Raw genomic sequence first — 14,298 nt, forward strand, 5'->3', positions numbered from 1 at the left:
TAGTAGGTTGCTTAGCCCACCTTTATATCAAATTCTCCATGTGCATTTGTCGTTAAAGTCGTGTTTGGAGTGTTTGTTGGAAATATCTCCAGTAGATTTCATACACAATTTTTTTTAGAGTTGTCTCATTTTGGAAGGAACTTTGGAAAATGTTTTGTAAAGTAGTTGGTTCTGTGCCTGAAGCTGTTGTTATTTTTATACTTTCTATTGGACTTTGTCCGGTATATTCGATGTCTTGAAATTCGAAGCTTCATTTGACGTCAAATTTATTGTTTGTAATGACAATAAATGTGGTCGTGTTTTTCGATATTCAGGCTTAGGGGCAACAGTTTTAGGGCTATCAGTGTTTCTTTGTTACCATTTTGTATCCATGAAGTGGCTCTTTTCTGGCTTTTCGCGTTTTCCATCTGTCTGTTTGGGAGCCATAAAAGAGTACAGTTTGATAGTATGGGTACGACATAGCCAGTGTAGGCATTCAATTTATTTTTTGATGAGGTGCTGTCGACCATGATTCTTTTCATTAGGTAGAATGCTTTTGTGGCTTTCAAAATTGGGTGATTATAGTTACTGCTCCAGTTAAGATTTTTGGAAACATTAAGACCCATATCCCGCTAACTATCAACCTCTCCTAGCTCCTGATGTGCGGCTTTTTTCGTTTTTGAGAGTTGATGCATTTAGTGTCATGTTTTTTCGATCGAAGCAGTTTTCGATTCCTTACAAGTTCTTTTTTAAGGCTTTCTGATTTATGCTAATCAGTTTTAAATCTGCGAAGCCAAGATTTTCAGTGAGATAAGTTTCTGATGGAAGGTCATTTATGAAGATAAGGAATAGCAGAGGACCTAAGATTGACCATTGAAAGATTATTTTCATTATCTAAAACAACGTACAAAGGAACAAGAATTGACAAGAAAAAGGACAGTTGAACGGTGTGATGGTGAAACAAACATCGTTGTTATAAAAGCAAAAAAGGCAAAATCTGTACCAGATATGGCAGAAATTGAAATCGATACGTTAGACTAATTTACGTGTATGATGTGTAGGAATGGCAGAACCAAAAATCGGTGATTATTGCTATTATCTACCCGAGTTGTTCGAAGTGAGGTCAATAGTCAGGCAACAAGTGTATCGGATTGTTGGTGTAACCTCAAACAAAAGGTACGTGGTGCCACTGACGCAGCTGCAACCACCCAATATAGTGGATAGAGCCGCAATTAGCGTTGATGAGTTCAATGAGATGCAACACAGAATCGAGGAACAACAAAAGAAGATTGACAACAGCGAAATGCTGGGAACAGCCGGGGCTCGGCTCGAAGAGGAGCTCCGGCAGTTAAAACTTGAAAATCAAAGATTAGGTGATCAATTGCTGGAGACCCAACGGCAACTTGAATACGCTGGGAATCAGCGGGAGTCCTGCAGAAGGCAGGTGGAAACATTGAAGAAAGAGTTGGAGGAGGTTACAAATGTAGCCGAAAAAAAACAAGGGAATGTATCGCTCTGGTAGACGAGCGGCTTAGCTCGGGAGTTGGAGAATGCCGAGATAGACAATAGAAAGCTGAGGGGTAGAGTAAAAACAGAGCAAACCTCAAAGAAGGTCATACAGAGGAGGCTGGAGGCGATCAATGCGCAGAGCCCGTTCAGTCGACCTCCAAACTTTTATGAACTTCTATTCCTGCCACAGGGGGCCACAACCAGTACTATCCAGAAACATTTCAAAACGTTAGCAATGCTTTGTCATCCGGACAAGGGTGGTCGTGAGGACATGTTCAAAATCATTCTTCAAGCAAACAAAATTATGGAAGACGAGGAGGCCCGTAATATCTATGACAAGTACGGCATTGAAAAAGCACAAGAATATATGAAATCGAAAATTGACATTTGAAACTCTTGCTGCGTGAGTGAGTGGAACACTCACATTTTTCTAAGAGGGAGGCAGTATTGTGAACCATAATGTATGACATGCTCATAAATTACATATTAAGCGCATAATTCGAAATTTTCATAAACAAAAAGGAGAACAAAAAGAGATGGTTACTAATAGTAAACCGGATTTTAACAATACAGAGAAAGCATCATAAATAATGATGGGAATTATCATAGAATTTAATCTTGACGGGACACGTCAAGGAATGTTTGTTCATGACGGGATTCGTCAAAGCAGGTAAACCTGTTATCTGTTAGTTTAACTAACAGGGACCCATGCGGTAGAAAATAACTATGAGAAAATCCCACGGAGATTAACGAAAATGGGTAAAAATAACCTAAGATTAATTAACCATTGATAGGACTGAAACCAAAGAACATATTCAAACCTAAACCTTACACAATCGAGCTGCCTCTCTTTAATTGCTTTACATCTCTCATCTTCACAAATCTTCTAATTTTTACAAGCAATTGATCTAATTTTGTATTAAACTGATTGAACTTTTACATTTGCTCCATTAAATTCAAGTCTGAAACTTGGAAAATTTTCCTCAGTAACTCCGAGGTTTAAAGTGCTTAGGAATAACATCCAACCCAAACCGTAACAGTAGAAGTGCACGGATATTACACTGGCGACAGAGTATTAAACTGATTGAACTTTTACATTTGCTCCATTAAATTCAAGTCTGAAACTTGGAAAATTTTCCTCAGTAACTCCGGGGTTTAAAGTGCTTAGGAATAACATCCAACCCAAACCGTAACAGTAGAAGTGCACGGATATTACACTAGTTATTTCCAGTTTTTCGGACAATGCTTTATTAATCTTGAGGCACTGTTTTCTTTTGTTTAGGTAGCTTTCAGTCAACCTTAAAAGATTTTTTGGGTCTTTCCCATTATAGCCCCCCCCCCAAAAAAAATAAAGTTATAGCATACAATTAAATTCATCATTTATGCTTACAATTGTTGGATACAAGTTTTTGTTTTGTTCCAGTACAATGTCTTGTTTTTGTTTTGTTTTGTTTTGGTTTCTACAATTTTCATTAAGTTCATAGGAGCCATTTCGTATTATCTCTGTAGCAGCTGAAATGCGGTTATGAGAAGTCAACTAAAATCAATTATAATGGGCAAGCCCATGTCATCATCCGGCGGCTCGGCTACAATGATTTCTGATTTTGTGTTAAAGAAGTGGTTATTAATTTCAGTGGCTCGCCTACATCGATGTCCGATTTTGTGTTAAAGAGGTGGTTATGAATTTTCATCTGGGGGGGCTATAGGTTACATGACCACTAAGCTGGGGGGGGGGGGGGCTATAATGGGAAAGACCCGATTTTTTTCCAATATCGAATGGCTGTATTTTTTCAGTTATTTTGTTGTGGGTGACTTTGTCAAAGGCCTAGGAAAAGTCTTAAGTAGAGAACTGACTACTGTTCTCTTGTCTGTGAAACCAAACGACCAGTGTTTTGTTATAGCACGTTACTCTAAAAAAAAGAGTTGCGCCGGGGTCGTAAAACGGCACGACTAATAAGCTGGGGAGGTGGGCGAAACAATAGATCCTTCGTTATTTCGTAATTGATTCGTTAAGTTTTCGAATATTTTCTGCCTCGTTTCTCGAGTCCTCATCTGCCGTATATGACCCCTAATCGAGATTTCTGTTTTCCATCAGTTATTTCGATTAATTTAGAGTCACCAATCATTTTTTGCAATCAATGAATTGACAATTATTGCAATTCAATTCGTTTTTCCAGACCTGTGCGCATTGGAGCAACTGTATTGGAGCTGTAAATCTTCTACCCCCAAGCAAGTATAGTATAGAATACGTGCTATTAGATAGTAAATGATTGGTTTGATATAACTCATGCGTATGAGGGGGTGATGGACAACATAAAATATCCAAAATGTTTATGATTGTCCATAATTTAACCATAACTTTTGATGTATTCTTTGAAACTTTTATTAGTCCTAAGTTTTATTTCAGATATTTTGTAGAAATTGCCGGTTGGCTGTTCACAATTATGATATCGCAATAAATGGTACGAAAGCAAACAGTAGAGTTACCCGATAAAGAAACATGTATCCAAAATGAATTGGATAGTACCGATTTCAATAATCTTGAAACCGAACGATCAAAGGAAAACAGTGACCAAGATTTGAGTGTGTCGAAATGCCAAGTTGGTTCCGCTGTTGACATTAACCCTAACATAAACACTGAACGCAAACTCTTACAAGACATACTTGGTCAAAACCAAACTACTAATCTTACTAAACCAAATGAAGGTTCTGTAACCGAATACAAAATTGAGAAGACTACTGCTATCGAGCATAGATCTCGCTATTCTACTGAACATCAAAACCCGCCCATGGCAGCTCATGCGACGGGTGTTGGCCAAAATTTGATTTCTTCAAATCCTTTGGTCAATGATGATGAAAGCGAGGAGGAAGAAGAAGACGGAGGGGCAGAAGAAATTCTAGAAGAATCGCCTTGTGGTCGTTACCACAAACGTAAAGAGCGTGTTACTCAAAGAGATGTTCCTGGAATTGACGCTGCCTTCCTGGCTATGGATACAGACTACGCAGTTCAGGTAATACAAATTCATATTTGTGCAATTGTTCAATTTCATGTTAAAGTTAACTCGTATAATTGACGCCAATCGTGAAAGATCAAGCATTGAAGTGATTTGTATGTAAACGCAGAATATAACGCGTCTAATTGCCAAAAAATCAACATTTTCAATCACATATGCTGACTGTCGATCACTTTGTAAGCTAGACATGTTGAAAGGGACGGACCGGCAACAGATAAAAGATTGACTTGAGTTGCCAAGTTCAAAAGTTAAAATGAGTACATTAAGTCTAGTGATAAGTTTTTAAGCCTTGGAAGGCAGTGGTTTACAACACGGGCAATTGAACGGAAGATTTTTGAGTCAATTTTATGCAAAAATCAAGATTTTTTCCGTTTGTGCCACCCAGCTTAGTCGGTGCATATTATTTATTATTTGACACCCCCCCCCCCCCAGACGCACTTGCCATATGATCTAATATGTAATGGTTCGTGCTCTGTAATTGGGGGGATGTATAGCGACGTACTGGGCGGCACAATAGAAAAAAGATCCAAACTCCTTTTGCAGTTTTCTGTAGCGCAATTTACGTTTCAATAGGGATTCCGAGAAACAAAATCAATTAAATTTTGCGAGAAAACGGTGTTGAAGCCATTAAAACCATAATTTTTCCGTTAAAAAAATAAGATATAATCAATTACGCCTTCTTTGAACATCAATAATGTGATGTTTGACCTATGAATAGTGAGATAAGGTAACAAGTAGACGAAAAAGAGCAAAGCTACAAAAATACATTTATGGTTTTCGAAAACAATAATTTCGAAGTCATTAAAACATAAGCCAAAAATAGTTTATAATATTTTGAGAAATTTTCTGTAGCGCATACGCAATTGATTTTTGGGATATTTTCCGTTTTGTGCCCGCAGTACGTTATGCGCCTCAGTTACAAAGCGCGTGCCATTACATTTAAAATCATTATGGCACAAAATTGCACGTGCGTCTTAGAGGTGCAAACAGTATGCGCCCACTTATATGGGGGCCACAAACCGAAAAGATCCGATTTTTGCACTATTCTACGAAACTTTTATAAGGTTTTCTAATAAAAAGGCTAATAAACCCTTATAAGGTTTTCTAATAAAAAGGATTCCCGATTGTGAGACACAATGAAATACGTGATCTCTTCGCTAATTTGGTGAAGAAAGTTGGCCACGAAATCGAACCACCTCTGCAGCCTCTCCACAACGAGACCTTTCAAACTCTACTGCACTGAAGATGAGGCAAGACTCGACATGAACACCAAAGGAATCTGGGGCAGTCGTTTTGAGCACTCCTTTATGATGTAAAGATCTACAACCCCTATGCTCCCACAAACAGAATTAAAGACACCAAAGATGCATATTTACTAAATAAAATTTAAAACGCCTTAAATGCCAAGACAGAATTGTGGACATTGGACATGGATGCTTTTCACTGTTGATATTTGCCAACACACGTGGAGTGAGCCCCATCACACACAAACTGAGCAGACGCACTGCTTCCCTCATAGCCCAAAAATTAAATGAACCATACCCAGAAGTCATTAATTTTATCCGTACCCGTGTCAGCTTTAGTCTTTTAAAGAGCACTATTTAATGCATTCTTTGATGTAGAGGTCAAAAGTCCAGAACGCCAGACGACATCAGCATAGAAACTTTCAAAATAGAAGGCATATCCTAATTATCTCAAATTCTTAATTTATTGGAACCATATGACCGCTATTGACAGACAGTCTTCGCATTCAATGCCAAAACGACCTCTAAATGACCTCATGTTGACCTCCAAAAACTGAAGCCAAGCTGCATGTCCCAAAACCATATCATAGATAACTTATTCTTCTCATAGCTGGTGCTGCTGTGCGGACATTAAAATTCTGTCCATTCGCTTTCGCCCTTTGCCTCAACCGTCTCGCATCCATTGCCATTCAGTTTGCCCTTTTTAATTTCTTTCATGTTATTTTGAAATTTGTTAGGCTTTACGACATTTATAATTCAAATCTTTTCCACATCCGATAAAAAGGCTTGCATCATTCTTGCCACGCACCGAGTGTTCCCACATTGTTTCGTAGCCATATGCTTGTTTATGTCATTGAATTATTGTATCGTTTTTGATTGATTTTGTTTGGATCTTTTCCGTTTTACCCCCCCCCCCCCCCCACCCCCAGCTTAGTGGCTGCATATTATTTTCAACCCCCAGACGCATGTGAAATTTTTATACAATGATATACTATGTAATAACACTTGTTCTATAACTGGGGATTGCATGACGTACTTGGGGAAAAGATCCGAGTGATGTGTTCAATAAATGGGCAGAAAATGGAACTGCACGTGGACAGTGCGCTCATGATAACTGAGGAAAACAAAATTATTATTACCTCTGATAAACAGTGTTTCAGTAGAGCATCTGAGAAATGTTTTTGAGCTCGGAAACAAATCCCAGCAAATCATGACATGAGCGTTTTTCAAATGTTTCAGGACTTCGCATAAAAAATCTGTGTTCTTTGGCGGAATTATTTTGGTTCCAGTTTCAACGTTTGGCCGTCAGTGGGCTGAATCCTCGAAAAGGCTTGAATTTTAAGTCTTCGTCAAATGATGCGATTCTTTCTCATTACGAACAATATTTTTTGATGAAAAAGATGAAAATCAGTTTTTATCATTACACCAAGCGACAAATTAAAAAGTTGCTGCAATTGTTTCGAGGACCGTTCACGGGATCTTATGATTTGAAATTGACAAAGTTTTTGTGTTCTGATTTGAAAAAAAAAGATGATGCCAATTTAGGGAGGCGTTCTCGGCGATGCCTTCTTATCCAATAAAATCAATGTTAAGATAAAGCAGAAAAAAATCAAGTGCTTTATGAGTGATTCCATAGCAAACTTTTGCTGATTGCTTTTTGTGAAAAGGTTTTTTATGATAAAGAAATACAGTTTATGTTTAACAGTAGAAAAATGTGCAAAAACAGTTCTGACCAGATCGAATTTTCCTCCCTACAATTCTAATCATTACACCGACAAAAAAATTAGGTTCAAACTGTCGACTAAAATATGCCAAATATAGGTCAGTTGTTTCATGAGTGATTTCATCAAGGTTTCCATAGCAAAACGTTTGCTGAGTGTGTTGAAGTATTCCTATTTTGAAAAAATAGTTTGTTTTACAATAGAAAATAGTACAGAAACAGTTCTGGGCAGATCGAGAATTTCTCCCTACGATTCTAATCTTGTTATCGACAAAATAAGGTTCAAACTGTCGACTAAATTATGCCTAAAAAGAAATCTGTTCGAAAGGAATAAACTAATTGATGAACAATAAACAGGAACTAATATGAACGCAGACACAGAAATTTCGAAAAATTTGATTGAATATCTGAGAGACAACTCTATGTTGATTTAAAATTAGATGGCCATGAGCGACTTAAAAATAGAACGAGACTAAGGAGGCTTGGGAATGTGCGTTTGCACATAATATTGCGACCTCGCTCATCCACATTTTTGGCGTAGTTGTCCAAATGAGGAAGAGATAGGAAACTTTCAAAAGCTCAATTCTCTAAGTAAAGTTAACAATGCCACGTTAGAAGGCCAATGAGACCTGCCATTGTTCAGACAAAACAATAGAAATAACAAAATCAAATAACCATAGCAAACCTTCTTCATATCAAAACTCACTGCCTTTTTGGAAGAAATACTTAATAACAAAGTCCAAATAGCGTTTAAATAGGACGTAAAATAAACAAAATGGTTTGTACTTCACTAGAAAAACTTGGCACCAGAGTCTTTTTCGAGACTCGGTAAGATTGAGACCAGTAACAGAAACGGCAAAGTTTACATTTTTCAAAAATATTTTCAATTAATGACAACAAATATCAACTGAAGTCTTCTTTGAATAAGTTGATATTCATTCGTACATCCATGTGAAGACATTGAAACCTGTCATTTCCCAAGAAACGTACATTTACAAAAACAAATAAAGACGAAAAACAAATTCAATTAAAATATTCGAGAAAACGGCGTCAGAGCCGTTAAAACCATAATTTTTTCCGTAAAAAATATGATAATCATCTGCGCCTTCTTTGAACACCAATGATGTGACGTATGACCTATGAGCAATAAGATAAGGTAACAGGCAGGAAAAAACGAAGAAATGGAACAAAGTTAAAAAAAATACATTTGCGGTTTTCGAAAACAATTAATTTCAAAGCCATCAGCTAAAAATAGCTTTTAATATTTCAAGAAATGTCCTGTTGTGCATACTCTTATAATTTTTGGGATCTTTACCATTGGTGCCCCGCAGTATGTTATGCGCCCAGTTACAAAGCGCTTGCCATTATAAAGTAAATCGTTATGTGAAAACATTGCACGTGCGTCTACGGGGTGCAAACAGTATGCGCCTACTAATCTGGGGGATCCCATTTTTGCACTACTCTACAAAACTTTTATAAGATTTTCTAATGAAAAGGCTTGCATCATTCTGTCCATTGCACCGAGGGTTCCCACAGTGTTTCGTAGCCATTGAATTATTGAATAGTTTTTGATAGGTTTTTGGTATGTTCTCCATTTGTGCCCACAACTGTACGTTATGCGCTTCCCAGTTACAAAGCGCGTGCCATTGCATAGTAAATCATTATCTATTTCGCCTTCTTTTTAAACGCCAATGTGATATTTAACCTGTCAATATTGTGATAAGACCAGAAAAAGAACCTCGAAGATGAGAAATTGTCCAAAATAGAAAAGTTTTCCAAGGTATCAATGCCGCAAAACCATTACGTAAAGCATTAAACCGCTACAAGCACTAAATTGTTATCCTTTAGAAAGACGATACAGCCTGTCTTTGCTGACCTTAAGCTACATGTTAACGAAAAAAGAGAATAGTGGCAGAGCTGAATAAGCTATTATTTTGAAAACAAGTACTTTTAAACGTCAAAACGAGCTTAAGCTTTCGACTAAAAGGCTAGAAAGGTTTCTTTAAAACTCCGCAGGAATCCATTTGAATCTGTAAGTTGTAAGCCTTGATTTCAATTTGTCTGTTCTGTATTTATTAAAAAAGAGAAAAAAATGCAAGAATATATTTTTAAAAAGACACTGATTACAATCCAAATCATTTTTGGACTCTAAAGACAACGATTAGACCAAAACTAACCTTGCTATTGCTGTTTGTCCATTAGCGGCGCCTAATTTTTCCAAAACCCAACGGTATGGATAATTTGAGAAAAAAATCAATAAATATAAATATAAATAAATGGATAATCATCGAGTTAAATTAGCAAAGTTCCGGCAAAACTTAAAATAAAGAAAACTGTCGAAGGAAGTGCAATTAAAACTAGCCCTCTTTGCAGTTAACAGAAATTGTGTGCGCAGTTTGTAGGTGTGTTAATCCGGGAGCTTAAACGATGTAAACTAAGGAAGCTTATTTGGTGCCATTTTTGATGAGAAAACGGCTGAATTTTGAAAAATCTATGTTTTAGCCAAAAAATTTGTATCAATTAGTTCAACAGTAATTTTCTGTCTTCAGAGGTAAAACCAAGAACTCTATCGTTTTAACATATTTCAGCAAAATTGGCAAAACAAATTGCGTAAAATTACGGAAAATGTGAACAGAAACAACGAAAATCAGGCAAATGGTTACAAATTTTAAACCTCGATAACTCACAGAAAAACCAAATTCTAAAAAATCTTTTCAATTATATATTCCACGCTAGATGGGCTTTCTAATGATAGCACTCACACCCCTCTACGATTAATATATCGATCGACCAAAATTGACTTTACAAAAAAAGCCATTTGGGTATATAGTTCCTCCCCCCAGTAAACTGGTGGGTCGGAACAATTAGCGAAAACTACTGAAACGTAGTCAAGATTATCAGGAGCCTTTTATTGTGGGTTAAAAACTATACGAAGCTGTCTTTTCAGCCACCTTCCAATAAATCAGACCTAAAAAAAGATTGAAATGCGGCCAAAATAGTAAAGTTGACTTTTGAATCAAAAAGTTCCCGTTCTTGAGAGGTCTTTTGAATGTGAGCTCTTAGAAGGTTAGCTGTATTTCGAACTAAGTGGTTGAGTGATTTCTGGCGTTTCGATAAATTGGGGGGGGGGTTTCAAATACCCAATTCAATTTTGATTTTTTTGCCAAATTTTTGACAGTCCCCCCTTCTTGCTATCTAAATGTAGAGGTTGAGGTTCATACCCCGCCAGTTTAGAGTACTAACTAATCAATTTGGTCTTATAGGTAGTGTGGAACGAGGTGGTTTTCTCTCAGAGGAAGAGTGCCTTCAAACCACAAGCTGCTAGCATCAAACAGGTGTTCGACAACCTCATGCTTATCGATCATCCTAACATTATAAAAGTTCACAAATACTGGACCACTGAAAACAAGGACGAAAAACCAAGACTAATATTCATCACTGAATATATGCCTTCCAGAAACATGAAACAGTTTTTAAAAACGACCCGGTCTCAGACCCAGAAGCAAATGGGTTTCAAAGTTTGGAAGCGATGGTGTATTCAGATGCTGTCTGCGCTTAGTTACTTGCACTCGGTTGAGCCTCCGATTATTCATGGCAATCTTAACTGTGAAACATTGTTCATTCAGCACAATGGATTGCTGAAAATTGGCTCAATTGCTCCAGATGCGATCCACACTCATGTTAAAACATGCAAAGAGCAACAGAAACATTTCCATTTTATTGCGCCCGAATATGCCGGGTCTGGTGACCAACCCATAAATGAAGCTGTAGATATTTACGCTTTCGGCATGTGTGCTTTGGAAATGGCTATTCATGGCTTGACAGGAAACGGTGAGAACTTTTCAATCACAGACGAAGTGATAGAGAAAACCCTGAATTCTTTGAATCCAGAGCAAGCTGAGTTCATCCGATCGTGTATCGCTGAGAATCCAAAAAATCGGCCGTCTGCTCGCGAACTGTTATTTCGACCGCTGATATTCGAAGTTCACCAATTGAAACTCCTCTCAGCTCATGTTGTGTCAAACCACGATTTGCAATTACAAGACAACGTTTTGTATAAGAATAAGCGGTCACCTAATGAGGTGTTTGCGGCTGTCAAATGCATTCCTGCTGATGGAAGTTCCATGTCGTACCCTTACGGGAAATTGCCACAGAACGACTTGGAAAAGCTCTTGGAGGATGTGTCCCAGGGACTTTTCCCTCTGACAAATTATGCAGTCAAGAAACGCCTGGAAAAACTTTCCAGAGTGTCTAGTCCAGAAGAAAACGACAATACTGCAGCTGGCGATAGTTCTGGCGAAGCTCCGGATCCTGAGAGCAGAATGATTGTGTCTATGAGTTGCGACGTGCAGTTTTCAAAACCCGAGAACCCCGAATCGGGTGGTGCTTCGACTGCGAGTGAAGATACGAGTATTGGTGCTAGTGACAATTCCAGCAATCAGTCCTTTGACATAAGCCTCAAATTGAAATTGGACGATAATACGACCCGTTTTCTAAACTCACAGTTTATGGCGGCCGAGTTGGCGATTCTTTCACAGGAATTGGTAGATTTGGGTTTCATAAACGAGCAAGACAGAGAACGAGTTCATGAGGGCATTAAAAAGGCGCATGCCAAAGTAATGACAACTGCTTCACTCAATGTAATGTGATTTGGGATCTTTTCCGTACCGCACTACCCTCAACACGTTATGTGCACCCAATTATGGAGCACGTGTCATTACATAGTAAATCATTAGAGCGCTGCGTTTGCAGGGCGCAAATGGTATGCACCCCCACTAAGCGGGGGGGGGGGGGTGAAATGGAAAAGATCCGTGATTTGATTCACTCTTTTATTGCTTTGGTGATAATGACCTGCTTAATTTGTAGACGTTAACAGTTAAACTGCCTTGTACGTTAAAAATTATATTATTTTCAGAGCTTCAAACACGTTAACAAGATTTGACGGAACTGCCGCTCCTCCTCCTCCCGGTGAACAAAATTGTTGACCTAATTGACACTGTTGTTTATAAATGAACAGACTAATGCGTGTTTGCACTGAAATGTTTTGTATAGGCTAATAAGAGATGAGGCTATGCGTAACAACTAATACATGCTATTAAGGTGTAAAATTTTCAATTATAGATGGGCATTTGCAACCGGGGGGGGGGGGGGAGTTCCGAGTTATTAGTTGCGTTTTGTTGGGCTGAGAGCTGACTGGGTGTATTTTTCAGGTTTATTCATGGCAGCAGTACATGTAGATTTAGAAGAAGAGTGATGGTGCTGGTAGATTACGGTTAGTAATTTTGAGTGCTTCTTTAATAATAGACTATTAAGGTAAATTTTCAAAAACACAATATGCAAAGGCTTTGTTTATGGGTTAGCTAAGAATTGATGAGCTTTAAAAAATTTTTAGAATTTATTTTTATTATTTCTAATATTATTTCTAATATTATTTCTAAATTATTTCTTATATTCTGATATAATTTCTTGCCTGCTTTGGTTTCATTTCGGGCACTTTTGCGGTTACATTAAAAAAAATGGAGCTAAAATTTGAATTTAACATAAAGTAACCCTGTTGTTTCATCGTTTTAATCTGCATGACCTAAATGACTACCACTTGAAATTTTATCTGAATTCAGTACACAAGTTAACTAGACGGTGAGAATTTTTGGTTACTATCATATGTGTACTGCCTAATTTATTTTCGTTACTCAATTCAATTAATCAGCCAATAGTGAAATTTCTATAAATCTAGTTGCTTTGACCGCACAGGGAGACAATGAGTTATACTCAAGTTTCGATCTATTAGGTGGGCCCATAGAATAAAATGGAGTTTAACTCGTTATTTTTGTTTTAAAATTTGGGTTCACGGGCTATTGAATTTTTGAAAACATGTTTCACAATTTTTCAGTCATATCTCCTCAAATGTCAGTTATTTAGGACTGGTTTTTTTTAAATTATCCTTTTCTGGGGACAGCATTTTTGTTTTAATTCCCACTTTCTACGTATGAATTGTACTGGAATCAGTTTATGCGTCAACAATTGAGTTTAGAATTCGAGTAAAAATTTTCAGCTGCGTAAATGTCTTGATCAGAGCAGAGATACGCAGTTCATTGGCCTGGAATTAAAGAGTTGAATTTAGCTGAGTCGTCCAATCTAGTCAATCGTTACTTGAATTAAAGAAAAATTGGAACCTTATTAAGGAAGGCTATCAATTTCGTTTATTATTAATTGCTCTCAAATGAAGTTTGTAGCAATTATATTAGTCCAGTCGGTCTTTTTAATGCGGTTTATCGCTTGACCGATTTTTCGTCTGACACATTTGACTTTTCGTCCTCAAAAACGGGATAAACAGGTAGCGCCCAGCGGATATTGAGTTCTCTTAGAGCATTTCAGCTCACTAGTCTCCCAAGTATGCGATTCACAGTATGCGATTCGCGTTTTGGAGATGTATATTTCACCAATCTCCCACATCAGCGCTCCCCCCCCCCCCCGCCACCACCACCAATCACTTCACCCAATCCCATCCTCACCCCTGCACATCGTTCTGGTCGTAAGGACATGGCCCCGTGCGGCCAAAGACCCCCACTGCTTTCGCTCACCTCACGTCCTCTCAATTAATCAATTAAGCTAAAGCTAGCCTCACTAAGCCAGCTATTTGAAGCCAGCTGGTCGTTTGAGAGCAATTCGCCCGTCGTTAGTCGGTTATGTTTAAAGTGTTTGTCCTGACATAAAATAATGGTTTCTGCTGTTAAGTTAGAAAATTAACTTGTTTTCAGTTACCAGGTTCATTAACGACAAGTTTGTGGCTCATTTTTAAAATTTCCTCTGAGTTCCCTTTGTGGCTTATTTT

At 37.8% G+C, this 14,298-nt stretch overlaps 2 protein-coding genes across 8 annotated transcripts in view; both read left to right on the forward strand.

Moving 5' to 3' along the window:
- The first annotated feature begins 3,875 nt into the window (after nt 1–3,875).
- Nucleotides 3,876–12,383, forward strand: LOC142340546 (nuclear receptor-binding protein-like). The gene is made up of 2 exons (XM_075391171.1): nt 3,876–4,499; nt 10,730–12,383. The coding sequence occupies exons 1-2, from the start codon at nt 3,948–3,950 to the stop codon at nt 12,113–12,115; spliced, it is 1,938 nt and encodes a 645-aa protein (XP_075247286.1). The 5' UTR covers nt 3,876–3,947; the 3' UTR covers nt 12,116–12,383.
- A 291-nt stretch (nt 12,384–12,674) lies between these two features.
- LOC142340547 (uncharacterized) overlaps nt 12,675–14,298 on the forward strand; it is a 98,782-nt gene continuing 97,158 nt past the window's right edge. For all 7 annotated transcript variants that reach the window (XM_075391180.1, XM_075391179.1, XM_075391172.1 and 4 more), the window contains exon 1: nt 12,675–12,738. The gene's annotated coding sequence lies outside the window, so the exon portion shown is untranslated. The remainder of the gene's footprint in view (nt 12,739–14,298) is intronic.

The sequence above is a fragment of the Convolutriloba macropyga genome, chromosome 6 (genome assembly GCF_964194025.1).
Source record: "Convolutriloba macropyga chromosome 6, txConMacr16.3, whole genome shotgun sequence".
Classification (NCBI taxonomy): Eukaryota; Metazoa; Xenacoelomorpha; order Acoela; family Convolutidae; genus Convolutriloba; species Convolutriloba macropyga.